This window comes from Lampetra fluviatilis, chromosome 67 (assembly GCF_964198595.1).
Source record: "Lampetra fluviatilis chromosome 67, kcLamFluv1.1, whole genome shotgun sequence".
Taxonomy (NCBI): Eukaryota; Metazoa; Chordata; class Hyperoartia; order Petromyzontiformes; family Petromyzontidae; genus Lampetra; species Lampetra fluviatilis.
In genome coordinates, this window is record NC_136341.1 from 6,157,060 (window position 1) to 6,180,336 (window position 23,277).

The 23,277-nt window shown below is 51.7% G+C and overlaps 1 protein-coding gene across 1 annotated transcript; it reads left to right on the forward strand.

The window, feature by feature from the left end:
* Window positions 1-445: 445 nt before the first annotated feature.
* Window positions 446-9,976, forward strand: LOC144952429 (uncharacterized). Its single transcript, XM_078882827.1, has 3 exons — window positions 446-509; window positions 2,520-2,592; window positions 6,894-9,976. Exon 3 carries the CDS (start codon window positions 6,922-6,924, stop codon window positions 8,167-8,169), a length of 1,248 nt encoding a protein of 415 aa, XP_078738953.1. The 5' UTR covers window positions 446-509; window positions 2,520-2,592; window positions 6,894-6,921; the 3' UTR covers window positions 8,170-9,976.
* The last annotated feature ends 13,301 nt before the right edge of the window (window positions 9,977-23,277 follow it).

Consider the following 23,277-nt stretch of genomic DNA (forward strand, 5'->3'; position numbering starts at 1 on the left):
CTCAGAAAGTCGTCACTGGCGGTGTTGGCCACGAGCGGGAATGGAACTCGGCTGGTCGGTGCGGAGCGCAGCGTTCACCACGACACTGCCGCTCCCCTTCTGTCAACAAACTTGAACTCTGACCCAGCTCTCTGACGTCACAGCGCCGCGTGATCTCATCGGCGTCAAACGCAACGGGGAGGTGTGCCTCGCTAGTGACGTCATGTCACCTACCCCGACGACCGCGCTCTTGAGCGTGACGTCACCTGCGCTCGGCCGCTGCCGATATCTGTCCCAGTGCCAATCCTTATTTGGGCAAAGCCACGCCCGGTGACTGGCGGCTCATTAACATAATTTATTCGTGAAAGCTGTAGCGAGTTTCGAGCCGCTCATTGTGGGGAGGGGAGTGTCATCGTACACCGCAAGTGACGTCATGTCACCTGCTGCCGCGTGACGTCATGTCACCTGCTGCCGCGTGACGTCACGAGGGACCGGGAAGTTTCCGCTCGGCCCGTGCACTGAAATCCGAGGTGAGATTCTCATCGCGGTTGTGGTGATTGTGGTTGTTGTGGTGGTTGTTGTTGTGGTGGTTGTGGTGGTTGTTGTTTACCGAGGTAGCGCCTCGCTCTCTCTCTCGTAGGGATGTCAATTGAGTAGCAGCGAGCATGGAAGCGATGTCCACTTTGGAACTTTACAACGCGGGGCCTTGCCTCCTGCCCTCGCCTGGTCGCGTTTGCTTCAATTCTCTCGCTTATTATTAGGTTTTTTCGGTAAAGTCACGTAAAAAAGTAAAATAAAATTAAAAAATCACGACGTTTCGGAGGCAACACAAGCTTCCGTCTTCAGGTGGTACCGTCACAGCCACGACAGCTGTATCAAGTAAATGAGAGATTGCAGTAGCTACCACTCCGTTTATATAATGGTTGGAGAAGATCGTGGTGCAAGGGGCGCATTATTAATATGGTAAGGTGAGGCTTAAGACTAAGAATAGACTGCATAACAAAGGCTGAGCCTTTGTTGTGGAGAGGTGCGGTTTGTGACTCAACCTGTCGCAGGGATACCACCACTAAACATGGTAAAACTGTAATAGTTGTCTGTCAAATAAGATTGGCAAATAAGTGTAGTTAAATCTTTTTTGCGTGGTTGATAACATCTTTCCAATGATTACTAAGTTTGTACCCATCATCACGGTTGAAATTATGTCTGTGTTTGTATATTTGTATGGCTTCGTGCACAAACCTTTGATGGTAGCCAGGAGGCTTGCAGAGAACCTTGGTCTCGGAAAAGACAATTTCATGAGAGCCCACCGAGTTGTAGCAATGATCGGCAACGGCCGAAGAATCAGTTCTGCCGTGTTTCAGATCTGACTTGTGCTCGCGGACACGATCAGAAACATGACGTTTCGTTTCTCCAATGTAGCAATCACCACAAATGCAACTCAATTTGTAGACTCCAGGATACTGTAAGTCAGGAACGACATCCTTCACAGATGGAATCAAATAACGGATATTATGCACTGTACTGAATCGGACTTGGATCTTATGTTTGTTTAGAATTTTGGAGATCTTTTTGGTCACGCCTGCTATGTATGGCAACGTGATAGTTTTGGTTGGAGTTTCATGTGGCTGTTTCTGTATGGTGGGAGAAACAGCTTGGCGGATAGTGCGGTCAGAGTATCCGTTCATCCTGAGGGCCCGATGTACATGACTTAATTCACCGGCCAAGTGGTGTTGGTCAGAAATGCCATTGGCTCTGCGGTATAGCGTTTTGATGAGAGAATTCTTTTGAGAGGGATGGTGGTACTTGAAACCGGATTCCCACCACCACCCATCTCTCTGCCCCTTTCTCTACCCCCCTCTCTCTCTCTGCCCCCCTCTCTCTCTATTTAAGGCCTCGACACAGAGGCGTTGTTTCTGTGTGTGTCTCTGTGTGTCTCTGTGTGTCTCTGTGTGTCTCTCTGTCATCTCTCTCTGTGTGTCTATGTGTCATCTCTCTCTCTCTCTCTGCTTATGTGTCTGTCTATGTGTCTCCGTGTCTCTCTCTCAAATTGAGCAATCTTTGGAAGAACGTTATCAACCAGGTGGGCTGTTGACTGTTATGTTAGCCGACTCTCTGTTGAATTGCACTACATTTCTAAGTTTACTAGGTTTTTTTTCTCTTTCATTTGTACCTGATGATGATTGCTTGTGTTGCAATCGAAATGTCGTATGCTATTATTTTATTTATTTATTCTACGTGACTTTACCGAAAGAACCAAAGAGTTTCTTCTAGATTTGAAGCTTTCGTGACTGCAATGATTCATATTCTTAGGTTGTTTCGGTAAAGTCACGTAGGTAAAACATTAAAATTAATGAAAGTAAAATAATATAAAATAAAATAAAATATTTTATTTTATTTTACTTTCATTAATTTTAATGTTTTACCTACGTGACTTTACCGAAAGAGTATCTTGCTTAAGTTTTAATTTCCCTTCACCTGGCTCGCTACTTTGTAACTTGTTTTGTTTTAAATATTCACAGTTTTTTTTCATTTTTTACCAGGCCACGCCCGCTTGAGCTGCTGTACCGCTCTTGTGTTCAGAAGCGACCTGCCCACAACAACAATAACAACAAGGTGAGGCTCGTCAACAGCGTGGCGGTGTTCACTCTAGACGCGTGGCGGTGTTCGCTCTAGACGCGTGGCGGTGTTCGCTCTAGACACATGGCGGTGTTCACTCTAGACACGTGGTGGTGTTCACTCTAGACGCGTGGTGGTGTTCACTCTAGATACGTGGCGGTGTTCACTCTAGACGCGTGGCGGTGTTCGCTCTAGACACGGCGGTGTTCGCTCTAGACGCGTGGTGGTGTTCACTCTAGATGCGTGGTGGTGTTCACTCTAGACACGTGGCGGTGTTCGCTCTAGACGCGTGGCGGTGTTCGCTCTAGACGCGTGGCGGTGTTCACTCTAGACGCGTGGTGGTGTTCACTCTAGACACGTGGCGGTGTTCGCTCTAGACGCGAGGTGGTGTTCACTCTAGATACGTGGCGGTGTTCGCTCTAGACGCGTGGCGGTGTTCACTCTAGACGCGTGGTGGTGTTCACTCTAGACACGTGGCGGTGTTCGCTCTAGACGCGTGGTGGTGTTCACTCTAGACGCGTGGCGGTGTTCACTCTAGACGCGTGGTGGTGTTCACTCTAGACACGTGGCGGTGTTCGCTCTAGACGCGTGGTGGTGTTCACTCTAGATACGTGGCGGTGTTCACTCTAGACGCGTGGCGGTGTTCGCTCTAGACACGGCGGTGTTCGCTCTAGACGCGTGGTGGTGTTCACTCTAGATGCGTGGTGGTGTTCACTCTAGACGCGTGGCGGTGTTCGCTCTAGACGTGTGGCAGTGTTCACTCTAGACGCGTGGCGGTGTTCACTCTAGACACGTGGTGGTGTTCACTCTAGACGCGTGGTGGTGTTCACTCTGGACGCGTGGCGGTGTTCACTCTAGACGCGTGGCGGTGTTCACTCTAGATACGTGGCGGTGTTCGCTCTGGACGCGTGGTGGTGTTCACTATAGACACGTGGAGGTGTTCACTCTGGACACGTGGAGGTGTTCACTCTGGACGCGTGGAGGTGTTCACTCTGGACACGTGGAGGTGTTCACTATAGACACGTGGCAGTGTTCACTCTAGACGCGTGGCGGTGTTCACTATAGACACGTGGCAGTGTTCACTCTAGACGCGTGGAGGTGTTCACTCTGGACACGTGGAGGTGTTCACTATAGATGCGTGGAGGTGTTCACTCTGGACACGTGGCGGTGTTCACTATAGACGCGTGGAGGTGTTCACTATAGACGCGTGGCGGTGTTCACTATAGACGCGTGGAGGTGTTCACTCTGGACACGTGGAGGTGTTCACTATAGATGCGTGGAGGTGTTCACTCTGGACACGTGGAGGTGTTCACTATAGACACGTGGAGGTGTTCACTATAGATGCGTGGCGGTGTTCACTATAGACGCGTGGAGGTGTTCACTATAGACGCGTGGCGGTGTTCACTCTGGACACGTGGAGGTGTTCACTATAGACGCGTGGCGGTGTTCACTCTGGACACGTGGCGGTGTTCACTATAGACGCGTGGCGGTGTTCACTATAGACACGTGGCGGTGTTCACTATAGACGCGTGGAGGTGTTCACTATAGACACGTGGCGGTGTTCACTATAGACGCGTGGAGGTGTTCACTATAGACACGTGGCGGTGTTCACTATAGACGCGTGGAGGTGTTCACTATAGACGCGTGGCGGTGTTCACTATAGACACGTGGCGGTGTTCACTATAGACGCGTGGAGGTGTTCACTATAGACACGTGGCGGTGTTCACTATAGACGCGTGGAGGTGTTCACTATAGACGCGTGGCGGTGTTCACTATAGACACGTGGAGGTGTTCACTATAGACGCGTGGAGGTGTTCACTATAGACACGTGGAGGTGTTCACTCTAGACGCGTGGCGGTGTTCACTATAGACACGTGGAGGTGTTCACTATAGACGCGTGGAGGTGTTCACTATAGACGCGTGGCGGTGTTCACTCTGGACACGTGGAGGTGTTCACTATAGACGCGTGGAGGTGTTCACTATAGACACGTGGAGGTGTTCACTATAGACACGTGGAGGTGTTCGCTATAGACACGTGGAGGTGTTCACTATAGACGCGTGGCGGTGTTCGCTATAGACACGTGGCGGTGTTCACTATAGACGCGTGGAGGTGTTCACTATAGACGCGTGGCGGTGTTCACTCTGGACACGTGGAGGTGTTCACTATAGACACGTGGAGGTGTTCGCTATAGACACGTGGAGGTGTTCACTATAGACGCGTGGCGGTGTTCACTATAGACACGTGGCGGTGTTCACTATAGACGCGTGGAGGTGTTCACTATAGACGCGTGGCGGTGTTCACTCTGGACACGTGGAGGTGTTCACTATAGACGCGTGGAGGTGTTCACTATAGACACGTGGAGGTGTTCACTATAGACACGTGGAGGTGTTCGCTATAGACACGTGGAGGTGTTCACTATAGACGCGTGGCGGTGTTCGCTATAGACACGTGGCGGTGTTCACTATAGACACGTGGAGGTGTTCACTATAGACACGTGGAGGTGTTCGCTATAGACACGTGGAGGTGTTCACTATAGACACGTGGCGGTGTTCACTATAGACGTGTGGAGGGGAAACCCGGGGATCGGGAAGGAAATCCACGCGACCACGGGGAGAGAGAGAGAGACACGTAAACTACAAATATACAGCAGGCGTCAGGGTCGGGATCGAACCCACGACTTCCTGTATGCCAGGACAGGTAGTTAACATCTCACCACAGAGAGACACGCAGCCTCGGCTGTGTTGGTTGATCCTCAATGAATTACTTGGTGGAGTGAGGAAGCATTAATACTGAGCAGGTGAAGGTGGCCAGGCGTGGGTCTGGACACACCACCACCTGTGAACCATGCCAGTGTGTGACAGTGGTGGAGCCAGTGGGGGTGGGGTGGCACGTGCCCCCCCAACGATCCGATAGAAATCCGTAATTTCGATAGGATCATTGGGGTTTATTAGTAACTAGCTTCACTACCCGGCTTTGCCCGGGACTTGGATTCTTGTCTTGGATTAATTTAATATTCCCTCATAATTCAATGAAAAACCCTGAAAAAATTGATGCTTGCAAGAAAGAAGCCGAAACACTTCAATTTACCTAAATACGTCAGGTCGATTTTTGCCACTCGGGAAGGGAATGACGCGGCGCTCGCTTAGACATTCCAGACAGCATAAGCTGTGAAATTTCATGACGCCAGAGCTCAGCGTTGGAGAGTTTTTGCTGCTGCACACAAACAAACAGGTGTAAGTTCTGCTTTATATTTAAGATGGCAGTTGTACCCGTTCTTCACACGGATTTGTATTGAAACTCCGAGAAGCCATTGACTTCATCGGCCAGGAGCGAAGCGCCACCTAAAATCTCCCGGCACGCTGTGAACAGCTGTAGAAGTACGGCGCGCGAAGAGCCATGTGGTAGGGGGGTAAGCATTGCAGAGCGCTTAGCTCAGGTGTGATGCGGGTTGATGCCACATACGTCATGGTCATTCCCCCCCCCCCCCCCCCAAAATACAAAAGTCTATTTTTCTTTCCTGAAGGCATCAACACGTTCAGCGAGCGCGATGACGATCACACGCGTCGAATGAAAAGCAAGGGACAAGTCCTTTCTCACTAACAACTCCTTTCTCACTAACAACTCCTTACTTAATAACAACTCCTGTAATTTTTCATTGCTGGAGGGGTTTCCCCCCCCCTACCTGAAAATCCTGGCTCCACCTCTGAGTGTGTGACAGTGTCAAGTTTGTATTTGCAGTAAAGTCTATTAACTCTATTGAGCACAGAGGTTATATCAAAACAGTAGTTTATTTTAGTTTTCCTCTGGAACTCTTTGTAAGAATGGAGTCAGGAAGTGATCACAGCACACACGTGCAGCAGCTGAAGTCGGAACTGCTCATCCCAGCAATCAAGGACATCTGTGCCTGGCTTCACACCTCTAAGTTGCGATTGAACATTAATTTATGCATTTGTGCATGACACAAATAGTATTATTTTCAACACCCTTTGCTATGTCAGCTGAATTTAGCTTTCATAAACATTCATTTTGAAGCCAAACAGCTGAAATTGTGTGCTCTGAGTTTTGGGTTAACGCTCATTTTGAAGATACGAGGGCTTCCAGGCATGTTTATGACCATTTACCCTCTCATTGTGTACCATAACAGCCCATGTGATGAATTTGGGACACTTTTTCACTATATCATGAATATATGAATAAGTATAGACGTGTAAGTCACGTGTGACTGTGTATATGCATTCCTCTGTGCCTCGATACTGACGTGTAGATGGTGTGGATATTCTCTTGTTTCTGTCTGCAGCTGTCGCTTCCTCTGCAGAATTTGTCTGATGGAGCAAAGGCACTCGGCGCGGCTCGGTGCAAAAAGGCATCAATGCGACCGGTGTGCATACAGCACGGATCGTCCTGCACATTTGACACGGCACCAGATAACTCACACAGGAGAGAAACCCTTCAAGTGCAGTATGTGTGGGAAGGCGTTTTCAGATTCATCTGCTCTTGTAAAACACCAGAGAACCCACACGGGAGAGAACCCCTTCAAGTGCAGTGTGTGTGGGAAGGCGTTTTCAGATTCATCTGCTCTTGTAGGACACCAGAGAACACACATGAGAGAGAAACCCTTCAAGTGCAGTGTGTGTGGGAAGACATTTTCAGATTCATCTACTCTTGTAGGACACCAGAGAACACACACGGGAGAGAAACCCTTCAAGTGCAGTGTGTGTGGGAAGGCGTTTTCAGATTCATCTACTCTTGTAGGACACCAGAGAACACACACGGGAGAGAAACCCTTCAAGTGCAGTGTGTGTGGGAAGACGTTTGCACTTTCAGCTCATCTTGTAGCACACCAGAGAAAACACACGGGAGAAAAACCCTTCAAGTGCAGTGTGTGTGGGAAGGCGTTTGCACGTTCAGATCATCTTGTAAAACACCAGAGAACACACACGGGAGAAAAATCCTTCAAGTGCAGTGTGTGTGGGAAGGCGTTTGCACGTTCAGATTATCTTGTAAAACACCAGAGAACTCACACGGGAGAGAAACCCTTCAAGTGCAGTGTGTGTGGGAAGGCGTTTTCACATTCACCTGATCTTAAAATACACCAGAGAACACACACGGGAGAGAAACCCTTCAGGTGCACTCCGTGCAGGAAGGCGTTTGCACAGTCATCACATCTTTATGTACACCAGAGAACACGCAAGCATCAGAAGATCCACCAGGAGTGGAGTCTGAAATCAGCTTGTGAAAGTCAAAGTGCCACAATGAGCCCATCCCTCATGAAACAAGAACCGGAAGAAAATCCCAGCTTGGACACTTTTAAAGGTGTCAAGGTGAAATATGAAGAGGTGAAGGTGAAATGTGAAGACGTGATGGTGAAGAGCGAAGAAGTGAAGGTAAAATGTGAAGATGAAGATTCAACCCCCAAATCGGACCTTCACATCGATGGAGGCAACGTGAAGCAGGAGGAGAATTCTGACTGTGAGGCAGAGCGAGGCAACTCCCAGCAGTTTGTGGAAGTGGAGGTGTGGGTGGACTTCCTCCGAGACAATACAAAGTCAAATGGAGACCCGGGAGATGCGTAAGCCTTAGACCAGTGGTTCTTAACCTGGGTTCGATCGAACCCCAGGGGTTCGGTGAGTCAGTCTCAGGGGTTCGGCGGAGGTTTAGACACACACCTGACTCATGATTGTGCACCAGTAAAACATGTACCTATGTTTTGAATTTGAAAAAATAATTTTAGTTTTCCAATTAAGAAGGGTTCTGTGAATGCGCATATGAAACTGGTGGGGTTCAGTACCTCCAACAAGGTTAAGAACCACTGCCTTAGACGATGCTGCTCCAATAGATGCACCTTTGTCACAGGCCTTTAATGACAAGAATGTGAAGTTGAACACTCAGTTCCTAGGTTCAACCTGCAGGGTAAGAGCGGCCAGTTTTTGTGGACCTGTGTGTTGGGTAGATCTCTAACCAGGAGCGAGAGCCAATAAGCTCCCAAGCATTCACTATGTTATCATAATTGCATTTATATTGTGCTTGCCTAATTGCCTCGGCAATTCGGAGTTTTGTATCGTTTCTCGTCTCAAACACTCGAAGAGCATCCCCAAGTAGCAGCTGCCCCTGTGTGGCACAAGGTGGTGGCCCTGCACCGGCCTGCATGTGGACAAGAGCCTGTCAGTAGGGGGCGATGGTTGATGTGGCATCTCAGTTGTGGAGTTTGTAGGTAATGTTTAGAATTTTTATCAATTTTGACCCAGATGCCAGCATGCAATGGCCGACTCGTTTTGAATGGTGCATTAGTATGTTGTACATACACTGTTAAGCAGACGGTGCGTATTTTTTTAAATTAGCTTCTTGTTAATGCAATGTAACCTAATGCAGTATATTTCAGTGCAGTAATTCAATTTTGTTAATATGCCTGTCACTAATTTTGAATGAATACTTGTCTGATTGTGTGCGTACATGTACCATTTTGTCTATAAGGGTCAAACATTGAATAAGTCATGTTAGGACACAGTGTGTGTTTTGCAAGTAACCTGTACAGATCACTCAGGTGAGGCTCATTGTTCTTGTGATACAGGTCAAAGGGTTTTTTTGTGTGTTCAGGAAGCGTCTCCCTCTGGAGCAACTCATTGTCTTTGAAATAGGGAGCACACTCGGATCATTCATCTGTTACAAGGCAAACCACTTAAAGTTACACGTAGAGGAGATACATTCTCAACAACACGAATTAAAAATTTGTATTACGTGTTAACGTAGATTTTGTCTAACTCGGACTAGAAATGCGCCTTGCTGATTAACGTATGGATGTCCGTAACTATCGGTTGAAACAAGCCCGGCTGCTGTTGAGACGCTGTGCACCAATAAGGGTCCACATGTGGTTTGCACTGAATCAATGACGCGCTCCCAGAAGTCTGTGCTAGTTATAGTTTGTTTAAACATTCCTTTGTTTCGTGGAGAGATCGACAAATGAAACATGTCGTGTTTGCTGATCTGCTTCATAGCAAGGAGGTCATTTTAAGAGCACATTTGGAATGCATTTTTGGTACAGATATGTATTCGGTTACAAGGCAGAGCACATCTAGTAGATACATTCTCCACAACAACACTCATTAGAATGTTGCATGATGTCTTATATGTTGGCGAACTAGGACAAGAAATGGTCCTTGCTGATTAACGTCTGGATGTTGACAACCATGGATTGAAGCAAGCCTTGACCGCCTGCGGTGCCCCTCAACCATTTACGGCCTTGGGCCAGGAAAGTCACGAAGAAAATTGCACACGAACGACGCATCCACGCCAACTCCCAATGCTCCGTTTTGAAGTTTTAAAATGAAACAACTTTGAATTGTATTATGTTTTGAATTTTATGATTGTATTTCTTCATTAAAAGCTTATATCATTTTACATCTGGAAGACTTAATTGAAAACGACATTTCGTGTGAATTTTCTCTCGTCGTTAAGTAGATGGCCTTGCCGGGCATTCGGTTCGATGCGGACTTTCACCTGGTTGGGATCGCGGGATTGAGATGAGGCGACACAGAGCTGGCCGTGCCAGAAGACCGCCGTCTGCAGATCGATTCCAACGTGGTCGAACGTCTGTCCCTGCGCCTCCGTCGCTCATGCAGGAGGCGCGTAGGGTTATAGCGCCCCCTGCATGAAAACGACGGAAAGTGCAGCATTCATCACAGATTAATTCTAGATTTGAAGCTTTCGTGACTGCAAGGATTCATATTCTTTCTGTAAAGTCACGTAGGTAAAAAATGAAATAAAAATTAAGAATTTTAGGAAAGAACTAAGAATACAGATAGATACAGTTGTGCGCTTATATAAAAGAGCATCGCCAGTGGGTTTTCAAAGTACCTTCGTGTTGCAGAAATCAATTTCGCGTGAGCCCACCGCATGGCAACAATGCTCAGCTGTAGCTCACGTGACTTCTGCCGCGACATTGTCTGGATGTTTTCGCCTGAGGACGACCGCTCGTGTTGCGATCGAAACTTCGTCATTTATTTATTTTACCTACGTGACTTTACCGAAAGAACCAAAGAGTATGAAAGACGTCTTGTCTGCTGATGTTGTTCATGTCCGTGTACATCGATATCCCACATGGCTTACACTACACACCACACACAATGAAATAAATAGAAACTAGAACGACTTCTGGGGATGGGCAAAGATCGAGGAATCTCTTTCAATGGAGCGAGTTCAGCGAGTTCGATTCAACATCTCTCTGTTCGCCTCTGTGTCTCTGTTCGCCTCTGTGTGTCTCTCTGCCTGTGTTTTTTAGTCTCTGTGTATCTTTCTCAGTCTCTGTTCCTCTTGTCTGTGTCTGTCCACCTGGTCTTGTCTGTGTGTGTGTCTATCAGCGTCTATCCAACCGTTGTCAACGATTGTCAGTAGCAGCAGGCGCCCGTTCAACTCCCACGGTTACATGCCACTCAAACTTGCTCCCAACACACAAAGATCGCCCGTATAGCCTGGCACCGGGGGGTGAGTGGGGGGTACAGACACCTAGCCTGGCACCGGGGGGTGAGTGGGGGGTACAGACACCTAGCCTGGCACCGTGGTGGTGATGATTTAACAAGCAGAGAGAGAGACACAGAGAGAGGGGGGTGAGTGGGGGTGGGTACAGACACCTAGCCTGGCACCGGGGGGGGGTGAGTGGGGGGAGGTACAGGCACCTAGCCTGGCACCGTGGTGGTGATGATTTAACAAGCAGAGAGAGACACAGAGAGAGAGGGGGGTGAGTGGGGGGGGTACAGACACCTAGCCTGGCACCGTGGTGGTGATGATTTAACAAGCAGAGAGAGAGACACAGAGAGAGAGGGGGGTGAGTGGGGGTGGGTACAGACACCTAGCCTGGCATCGGGGAAGGGGGGTGAGTGGGGGAGGTACAGACACCTAGCCTAGCATCGGGGGGTGAGTGGGGGGGGGGTACAGACACCTAGCCTGGCACCATGGTGGTGATGATTTAACAAGCAGAGAGAGAGAGACACAGAGAGAGAGGGGGGTGAGTGGGGGTGGGTACAGACACCTAGCCTGGCACCGGGGGGGGGGGGTGAGTGGGGGGGGGTACAGACACCTAGCCTGGCACCGGGGGGTGAGTGGGGGGGGGGGTACAGACACCTAGCCTGGCACCATGGTGGTGATGATTTAACAAGCAGAGAGAGACACAGAGAGAGGGGGGTGAGTGGGGGTGGATACAGACACCTAGCCTGGCACCGGGGGGGGGGGGGGTGAGTGGGGGGGGTACAGACACCTAGCCTGGCACCGTGGTGGTGATGATTTAACAAGCAGAGAGAGACACAGAGAGAGAGGGGGGTGAGTGGGGGTGGGTACAGACACCTAGCCTGGCACCGGGGGGGGGGGGTGAGTGGGGGGGGGGGTACAGACACCTAGCCTGGCACCGGGGGGTGAGTGGGGGGGGGTACAGACACCTAGCCTGGCACCATGGTGGTGATGATTTAACAAGCAGAGAGAGACACAGAGAGAGGGGGGTGAGTGGGGGTGGATACAGACACCTAGCCTGGCACCGGGGGGGGGGGGGGGGTGAGTGGGGGGGGGTACAGACACCTAGCCTGGCACCGTGGTGGTGATGATTTAACAAGCAGAGAGAGACACAGAGAGAGAGGGGGGTGAGTGGGGGAGGTACAGACACCTAGCCTGGCATCGGGGGGGGGTGAGTGGGGGAGTTACAGAAACCTAGCCTGGCACCGGGGGGTGAGTGGGGGGGGTACAGACACCTAGCCTGGCACCGCTGGTGATGATTACCTCCCGTGGCCACCAGTCCCTTTCGCACTCACAACTGACTCCCCTGTTATTATTCGTAAGTGGGGGTATGCGGGGGGGTGGTGTTCGTAAGTGGGGAATGCGGGGGGGGGGGCGGTGTTCGTAAGTGGGGGAATGCGGGGGGGCGGTGTTCGTAAGTGGGGGTATGCGGGAGGGGGGGTGTTCGTAAGTGGGGGAATGCGGGGGGGTGGTGTTCGTAAGTGGGGGAATGCGGGGGGGTGGTGTTCGTAAGTGGGGGTATGCGGGGGGGGGGTGTTCGTAAGTGGGGGTATGCGGGGGGGGGGGGTGTTCGTAAGTGGGGGAATGCGGGGGGTGGTGTTCGTAAGTGGGGGAATGCGGGGGGGGTGGTGTTCGTAAGTGGGGGTATGCAGGGGGGGTGTTCGTAAGTGGGGGTATGCGGGGGGGGTGTTCGTAAGTGGGGGTATGCGGGGGGGGGGTGTTCGTAAGTGGGGGTATGCGGGGGGGTGGTGTTCGTAAGTGGGGGAATGCGGGGGGGTGGTGTTCGTAAGTGGGGGAATGCGGGGGGGTGGTGTTCGTAAGTGGGGGTATGCAGGGGGGGTGTTCGTAAGTGGGGGTATGCGGGGGGGGTGTTCGTAAGTGGGGGAATGCGGGGGGGTGGTGTTCGTAAGTGGGGGTATGCGGGGGGGGGGTGTTCGTAAGTGGGGGTATGCGGGGGGGTGGTGTTCGTAAGTGGGGGTATGCGGGGGGGGTGTTCGTAAGTGGGGGTATGCGGGGGGGGTGTTCGTAAGTGGGGGTATGCGGGGGGGTGGTGTTCGTAAGTGGGGGTATGCGGGGGGGTGGTGTTCGTAAGTGGGGGTATGCGGGGGGGTGGTGTTCGTAAGTGGGGGTATGCGGGGGGGGGGTGTTCGTAAGTGGGGGTATGCGGGGGCGGGTGGTGTTCGTAAGTGGGGGAATGCGGGGGGGTGGTGTTCGTAAGTGGGGGAATGCGGGGGGGTGGTGTTCGTAAGTGGGGGAATGCGGGGGGGTGGTGTTCGTAAGTGGGGGTATGCGGAGGGGTGGTGTTCGTAAGTGGGGGTATGCGGGGGGGTGGTGTTCGTAAGTGGGGGAATGCGGGGGGGTGGTGTTCGTAAGTGGGGGAATGCGGGGGGGTGGTGTTCGTAAGTGGGGGTATGCGGGGGGGTGGTGTTCGTAAGTGGAGGTATGCGGGGGGGTGGTGTTCGTAAGTGGGGGTATGCGGGGGGGGTGGTGTTCGTAAGTGGGGGTATGCGGGGGGGGGGTGTTCGTAAGTGGGGGTATGCGGGGGCGGGTGGTGTTCGTAAGTGGGGGAATGCGGGGGGGTGGTGTTCGTAAGTGGGGGTATGCGGGGGGGGTGGTGTTCGTAAGTGGGGGTATGCGGGGGGGGTGGTGTTCGTAAGTGGGGGTATGCGGGGGGGTGGTGTTCGTAAGTGGGGGTATGCGGGGGGGGGGGGGTGTTCGTAAGTGGGGGACCGCCCACCACCACGAGCGCGATGACGTCACCACGCACGTGGGCGCCCGCCAACCCGAGCGCGATGACGTCACCACGCACGTGGGCGCCCGCCAACCCAAGCGCGATGACGTCACCACGCACGGGGGCGCCCGCCAACCCGAGCGCGATAACGTCACCACGCACGGGGGCGCCCGCCAACCCGAGCGCGATGACGTCACCACACGGGGGCGCCCACCAACCCGAGCGCGATGACGTTACCACGCACGGAGGCGCCCCCACCAACCCGTGCGCGATGACGTCATCACGCACGGGGGCGCCCCAACCAGCCCCCCCCCCGCCCACGTGACCAGCCCCCCCCCGCCCACGTGACCAGCTCCTCCCCATCTGCCCACGTTACCATTCCCTCCCCTCCCCCCGCCCACGTGACCAGCCCCCCCCGCCCACGTGACCAGCCCCCCCCCCCGCCCACGTTACTAGCCCCCCCCCGCCCACGTCACCACGCACGGCGGCGCCCACCAAACCGAGCGCGATGACGTCACCACGCACGGCGGCGCCCACCAACCCGAGCGCGATGACGTCACCACGCACGGGGCGCCCACCAAACCGAGCGCGATGACGTCACCACGCACGGGGGCGCCCACCAAACCGAGCGCGGAAACGTCAGCACGCACGGGGGCGCCCGCCAACCCGAGCACGATGACGTCACCATGCGCGTGGGCGCCCTAAACAACCCCTCCCCCCTCCCCCAGCCCACGTGACCAGCCCCGCCCCTCCCCCAGCCCACGTGACCAGCCCCGCCCCTCCCCCTCTCCCAGCCCACGTGACCAGCCCCGCCCCTCCCCCAGCCCACGTGATCAGCCCCGCCCCTCCCCCAGCCCACGTGACCAGCCCCGCCCCTCCCCCAGCCCACGTGACCAGCCCCGCCCCTCCCCCAGCCCACGTGCCCAGCCCCGCCCCTCCCCCAGCCCACGTGCCCAGCCCCGCCCCCTCCCCCAGCCCACGTGACCAGCCCCGCCCCTCCCCTCCTCCAGCCCACGTGACCAGCCCCGCCCCTCCCCCCACCCACGTGACCAGCCCCCCCCCCACCCACGTGACCAGCCCCTCCCCCCCACCCACCCACGTGACCAGCCCCCCCCCACCCACGTGACCAGCCCCCCCTCCCACACACGTGACCAGCCCCTCACCCCCCCCACCCACCCACGTGACCAGCCCCTCCCCCAGCCCACGTGACCAGCCCCTCCCCCAGCCCACGTGACCAGCCCCTCCCCCTCCCCCAGCCCACGTGACCAGCCCCGCCCCTCCCCCTCCCCCAGCCCACGTGACCAGCCCCTCCCCCCCCAACCACCCACGTGACCAGCCCCTCCCCCAGCCCACGTGACCAGCCCCTCCCCCAGCCCACGTGACCAGCCCCGCCCCTCCCCCACCCACGTGACCAGCCCCCCCACGCTGCTGCGGGTTGGCTGCAATGAAGCCGTGAAGACACCGAACAGTTCCACTGCTACAATTAGCGCGCTGAGTCGCTGCAGTTGCACTATGTGTCCACACGGTGGCGCTGCAGCAACCATGTTAAATTTCGATTTAAAGCTTTCGTGACTGCAGCAGAGATTCATCTTCTTGGTTCTTTCGGTAAAGTCGTCGCGTAAAAGGGAAGTAATAAAATAATATAAATAAAACATAACAAACGTCGTGATAATTATTTTATTATGTTATTATTTTATTACTTCCCTTCTACGTGACTTTACCGAAAGAACCAAGAAGAAGCAACCATGTTGGTCAAGTTATTTCAGCGAATTTTCATTTTGCTTTTTGGTTCTTTCGGTAAAGTAACGTAGAAAGGAAATAAATTAAATAATAGAATAGGACGTTTCGATTGCAACACAAGCAATCGTCATCAGGTAGAAAACAAACAGTACATCTTCTTGGTTCTTTCGGTAAAGTCACGTAGAAGGGAAATAATAAAATAATAAAAATTAAACATAATAAAATACAATTCTCACGACGTTTCCCTGTCCCCAGACGACCTGCTTGTCAGTTTTGATGTGGTTTCCTTATTCACCAAAGTTCCTGTACCTGACACCATCGCAATCATTGAAGACTTGGTTCATCAAAGCCTGAATGCTGGGGTACCCCCCCTGGTGAGACACTGCTTAACCAATACATACTTCACCTGGAATGGAACTTTCTACAAGAAAACTGAGGGCACCCCAATGGGCTCCCCCCTATCTCCGGTTGTAGCCAACGTCTTCATGGAGAAATTTGAGACTGACGCCATCCAGACTGCCACTCCACGCCCGAACTTGTGGAAGAGGTACGTAGATGACACTTTTGTCATCTGGCCACATGGCCGGCCTGCTCTAGACCAATTCCTCAACCACATAAATTCCATACACCCAGCCATCACACAGTGTACACACACACAGTGTACACACACACAGTTTACACACAGTGTGTACAGTGTACACACACAGTGTACACACACACAATGTACACGTGTGTACACACACACACTGTCCATGTGTGTGTGTATACACACAATAATGTCCACATTGTTGAGCTGAGCTCACACACCCAAGGGGTCTCTGTTCAAGGGAGGGACCAATGGAAAATTAATCTTAATCAACTTAAACTCTAATCCCGCTACGTGACGTCACCACTCAGCATGACCTCATCGGCGTGAAACGCCAGGGGGAGGTGTACCTTGCTAGTGACGTCATGTCACCAAAGATTTCACCCCAACCGGTCTCAAGGGAGCGTGACGTCACCTCTGCCTGGGTCACTTCCGTTATCTGTTCAAGCACTATCTATATTTGGGCAAAGCCACACCCACTGACTGGCGGCTCATTAACATAATTTATTCGTGATAACGTCACGAGTTCGTTGTGACCGGTTCGACACCCACGGCCCATCCCTCCACGATTGGGCCAGGCTCATTAACATAATTTATGTAAGTTACAGAGCCGCTCATTGTGAGAAGGGAGTGTCTTGTACCCCACAAGTGACGTCATGTCACCTGCTGCTGCCGCGTGACGTCACGAGGTAACGGAAAGTTGTCGCTCCGCGCGGGAACTGCAATCTGAGGTGAGAAATTCTCATCGCGGTTGTGGTGGTTGTTGTTGTGGTGATTGTTGTTGTTGTGGTTGTTGTTGTTTACCGAGGTAGAGCCTCGCTCTCTCTCTCGTAGGGATGTCAATTGAGTAGCAGCGAGCATGGAAGCGATGTCCAAGTTGGAACTTTACAACGCGGGGCCTTGCCTCCTGCCCTCGCCTGGTCGCGTTCGCTTCAATTCTCTCGCTTAGTTGAGCAACCTGTGGAAGAACGCGATCAGCCAGGCGATGCGTTAGTTGTGTGTTGACCGACTTTGTGTGTTGTATTGCATTACATTTCCAAATATTAAGTTTGTTTGATTAAGTGTCTCTCTCTCTGTGCAGTCACCAAACCTCCAAATCTCTCAATGACACAATGCCGTAATTATAATGTTACTAGCGGAAGTACCCGGCGTTGCCCGGGTGAAAAATATATTTCTTAAAAACCTTAGATATATATACACAGATACTAAGGTATTGTCAAAGCCCGGTGGGCCGTTTGTACATTTCTCCACCAACAAATATATAAGAGGCTTGCACAAGTCCAAAAAGTTGTAGAAAGTGTGGGGTACATAGTTGATGTAAAAGTTTTCCGAAAATTGTGGACCCCCCACCCCCTCAAAAAATATCTTTACCCCTCGTAGGTATATATGCCTGCACACCCTACATACAACAGCTGAAAGTAGTATGTGTTGACTGTAGTAGTATCTACTGACTGTACCGTAGTATCTACTGAGCCAGTAGTAGCTACTGACCATAGTAGTATTGACTGGGCCTGCAGTAGTATCTACCGACTATATAGTAGTAACGACTAACTGTATAGTATCTGCTGACTCTATAGTAGTATCCACTGACTATAGTAGTAACTACTAACTCTATAGCAGTATCTACTCACTCTATAATAGTATCTACTGACTCTAGTAGCTACTCACCGTGGTAGTATGTACTGACTGTATAGTAGTATATACTGACTGTAGCAGTATTGACTGACTGTAGTGGTATATACTGACTGTTTTAGTATCTACTAACTTAATATAGCAGTATTTACCAACTCAATAGCAGTATCTACTGTCACTACAGCAGTGTATACTGACTGAGGTAGTACCTGCTATCACTACAGCAGTGCATACGGACTGGTGGAACCTGTTATCACTACAGTAGTGCATAGTGACTGGTGGTACCTGCTATGGTTACAGCAGTGCATCCTGCTGTGGTGGTACCTGCTATGATTACAGCAGTGCATACTGCTGTGGTGGTACCTGCTATGATTACAGCAGTGCATACTGCTGTGGTGGTACCTGCTATGATTACAGCAGTGCATACTGCTGTGGTGGTACCTGCTATGGTTACAGCAGTCCATATTGCTGTGGTGGTACCTGCTATGGTTACAGCAGTGCATACTGCTGTGGTGGTACCTGCTATGATTACAGCAGTGCATACTGCTGTGGTGGTACCTGCTATGGTTACAGCAGTGCATACTGCTGTGGTGGTATCTGCTATGATTACAGCAGTGCATACTGCTGTGGTGGTACCTACTATGATTACAGCAGTGCATACTGCTGTGGTGGTACCTGCTATGGTTACAGCAGTGCATACTGCTGTGGTGGTATCTGCTATGATTACAGCAGTGCATACTGCTGTGGTGGTACCTGCTATGGTTACAGCAGTGCATACTGCTGTGGTGGTACCTGCTATGATTACAGCAGTGCATACTGCTGTGGTGGTACCTGCTATGATTACAGCAGTGCATACTGCTGTGGTGGTACCTGCTATGGTTACAGCAGTGCATACTGCTGTGGTGGTACCTGCTATGATTACAGCAGTGCATACTGCTGTGGTGGTACCTGCTATGATAACAGCAGTGCATATTGTGGTGGTACTTGCTATGATTGCAACAGTGCATACTGCTGTGGTGATACCTGCTATGATTACAGCAGTGCATATTGACTGTACTCACCACTCACCCTCACCATTCACCACTCACAGCTCACCCTCACCACTCATCCTCACCACTCACTCACAACTCACTACTCACCCTCACCATTCACCCTCACAACTCACCACTCACCAATTTCCCTCACCAATCACCCCTCACCCTCACCACTCAACTCACCATTCAGCCTCACCACTCACCCTTAACCCTCCCCTTCACCACTCACCGTCACAACCACCACTCACCACTCACCCTCACTACTCACCACTCACCAATCACCACTGACCACTCACCACTCACCCTCACCACTCACCCTCACCACTAACCACTCACTCACCCTCACCATTCATGCTCACCACTCACCCTAACCACTCACCCTAACCACTCACCTTCACCACTCATCCTCACCAATCACGCCCTCACCAATCACCACTCACCCTCACTGCTCACCATCACTGCTCACCCTCACCGCTCAGTACTCACCCTCACCACTCACGCTCACCCTAACCACTCACCCTCACCACTCACCATTACCACTCTCACCACTCACCCTCACCACTCACCACTCACTCCTCACTAATCACCACTCACCCTCACCACTCGCCCTCACCACTCGCCCTCACCACTCGCCCTCACCACTCGCCCTCACCACTCGCCCTCACCACTCACCACACTCACCACTCACCCTCACCACTCACCCTCGCCACTCTCCCTCGCCACTCTCCCTCACCACTCACCCTCACCACTCTCCTTCGCCACTCTCCCTCACCACTCACCCTCACTATTTACCCTCACTACTCACCCTAACCACTCACCCTCAACACTCACCCTCACCACCACCACTCACCCTATTCCCGCTTTTAAAAAAACTTGCTTACGTGTCGCCAAGTATACACCACTCACGCTCACCAATCACACCCTCACCAATCACCACTTACGCTCACCACTCACCCTCACAACAACCACTCACCCTCACCACTCACCACTCATCCTCATCAATCACACCCTCACCAATCACCACTCACCCTCACCGCTCACTCTCACCACTCACTCTCACCACTCACCCTCACCACTCACCCTCACAACAACCACTCACCCTCACCACTCACCACTCATCCTCATCAATCACACCCTCACCAATCACCACTCACCCTCACTGCTCACCCTCACTGCTCACCCTCACCGCTCACCGCTCACCACTCACCACTCACGCTCACCCTCACCACTCACTCCTCACTAATCACCACTCACAACCGCCACTCACCCTCACCACTCTCCCTCACCACTCTCCCTCACCACTCACCACTCACCAGTCACGCTCACCACTCACCACTCGCCCTCACTATTTACCCTCACTAGGGGCAAAAACGTGCTTTGGGGGCAAAAACGTGATTTGGGGGGCAAAAACGTGATTTGGGGGCAAAAACGTGATTTGGGGGCAAAAACGTGATTTGGGGGCAAAAACGTGGTCTCTCTCGTCTCTCTCGTCTCTCTCTCCTCTCCCGGGATGCGGGGAGGGGCTCATATCTCAAACGCGAACACATTCGCCCTCCGTGTCTCCTAGCCACCAAATCTACAGCCGCAGCAGAAATCGTCAGGGTCGGGGTAGAACCCACGACCTCCTGTACACCAGGCGAGGTAGTCAACATCTCCTAGCCAACGTGATGATGATGATGAGAGCGAGAGACGCAGACTCCAAATATACAGCAGCAGGTATCGTCAGGGTCGGGATGGTACCCACGACCTCCTGTACACCAGGCGAGGTGGTCAACATCTCCTAGCCACCGTGATGATGATGAGAGAGAGACGCAGACTCTACAAATCTACAGCAGCAGCAGCAGCAGGCATCTTCATGGTCGGGGTAGATCCCACGACCTCCTGTAGACCAGGCGAGGTAGTCAACATCTCCTAGCCACCGTGATGATGATGATGAGAGAGAGACGGAGACTCCACCAATCTACAGCAGCAGCAGGCATCGTCAGGGTCGGGATAGAACCCACGACCTCCTGTACACCAGGCGAGGTGGTGGTGTGGTGGTGGTTGGTGGTGGTGATTGGTGATGGTTGGTGGTGGTTGTTGATGGTGATTGGTGGTTGTTGGTGGTGGTGGTTGTTGATGATGATGGTGGTGGTTGTTGATGGTGGTGGTTGTTGATGATGGTGGTGGTAGTTGGTGGTGGTTGTTGATAGTGGTTGGTGGTGGTGGTGCTTGTTGATGATGGTGGTGGTACTTGTTGTTGGTGGTGGTGGTGGTTGTTGATGGTGGTGGTGGTTGTTGATGGTTGTTGATGGTGGTTGGTGGTGGTGGTGCTTGTTGATGATGGTGGTTGTTGATGGTGATTGGTGGTGGTTGTTGGTGGTGGTGGTGGTTGTTGGTGGTGGTGGTTGTTGGTGGTGGTGGTTGTTGGTGGTGGTGGTGGTTGTTGGTGGTGGTGGTTGTTGTTGGTGGTGGTGGTTGTTGTTGATGATGGTGGTGGTGGTTGGTGGTGGTTGCCGTGAGCGGGAATCAAACTCGCGGCTCGGCTCGCCTGCTCCACTGCTGTCACGTGCTCTGTTGTTGTTGTTGTTGCTGCTGTTGTTGTCGTGACGAGATGAACAAAGTGACAACTCAACACGTCCGACGTTTCGGGTAACAGACCCCCCCGCCCCCCAGGGTGTTGTTATTTTTAACACGGTGTTGTTGTTGTTGACACGGTGTTGTTGTTGTTGACACAGTGTTGTTGTTGACAGTGTTGTTGTTGACATAGTGATGTTGTTGACATGGTGATGCTGTTGTTGACACGGTGTTGTTGTTGTTGACACGGTGTTGTTGTTGACATGGAGATGTTGTTTTTGACACGATGTGTATGATAGTCTAAGATACTCTATGAGAGTCTATGGGTCTCTGTGTGAGTCTATGGGTCTTTATGTGAGTATATGGGTCTCTATGTGAGTCTAGGGGTCTCTGTGTGAGTCTATGGGTCTCTGTGTGAGCCTATGGGTCTCTGTGTGAGCCTATGGGTCTCTATGTGAGTCTATGGGTCTCAATATGAGTCTAGGGGTCTGTATATGAGTCTATGGACCTCTATAAGTCTATGGGTCTGTTTGAGAGTCGATGATTATCTATGAAAGTCTGCATCTCTATGTAAGTATATGAGTCGATATGTGAGTCTATGGGTCTGTATGGAAGTGTATGGGTCTGTATGAGAGTCTAACATTCTCTATGATAGTCAATGTGCCTCTGAGAGTCGATGGGTCTGTTTGATAGTCTAAGATACTCTGAGAGTCTATGGGTCTCTATGTGTCTATGTATGCTTACTGCTCGATATGTGACTCTATGGGTCTGTATGAGTCTAAGATTATTCACGAGAGTCTATGGGTTTCTGAGTCGATGGGTCTCTATGTATATGGGGTTCTATGGAAGTAAATGGGTCTCCATTTAAGTCTATGGGTTTCTGAGTCTATGGGTCTCTATGTGAGTATACGGGTCTCTATGTGAGTCTATGGGTATCTGTGCGAGTCTATGGGTCTCTGTGAGTCTATGGGTCTCTGTGTGAGTCTATGGGTCTTTGAGTGAGTCTGTGGGTCTCTGTGTGAGTCTGTGGGTCACTGTGTATCGATGGTTCTCCATGTGAGTCTATGGATCTCTGTGAGTCTATGGGTTTCTGTGTGAGTCTATGGGTTTCTGTGTGAGTCTATGAATCTCTATGCGTCATGTCTATGGGTCTTTGTGTGAGTCTATGAATCTCTATGCGTCATGTCTATGGGTCTCTGTGTGAGTCTATAGGTCTCTGTGTGAGTCTATGGGTCTCTATGCGTCATGTATATGGGTCTCTGTGTGAGTATGGGTCTCTGTGTGAGTATGGGTCTCTGTGTGAGTCTACGGGTCTCTGTGTGAGTCTATGATTCTCTATGCGTCATGTCTATGGGTCTCTGTGTGAGTCTATGAATCTCTATGCGTCATGTCCATGGGTCTTTGTGTGAGTCTATGAATCTCTATGCGTCATGTATATGGGTCTCTGTGTGAGTCTATGAATCTCTATGCGTCATGTCTATGGGTCTTTGTGTGAGTCTATGAATCTCTATGCGTCATGTCTATGGGTCTCTGTGTGAGTCTATGGGTCTCTATGCGTCATGTCTATGGGTCTCTGTGTGAGTCTACGGGTCTCTGTATGTGGAGAAAAAGGATCACACGGGGGGCGGAATGAAATACTCATCAAAAACAAACGCCTCATTGAATTAGTTTGCTCATTTATTTCATTAAACCCCCCCCCCCCCACACACACAAACACACACTCGATTTGCATATTCGTCGTCGATGCTGAACAATAAAAACAACCACGTGGTGTCTTCGGAGGGCACGCGGCGGAGGCGACGGACGCCGACGATTTGGAAGTGCAGCTTCTCTTTGCCCACGGGAAAGCTTTCGTGACTGCAGGGATTCATCTTCTTGGTTCTTTCGGTAAAGTCACCACGTAGAA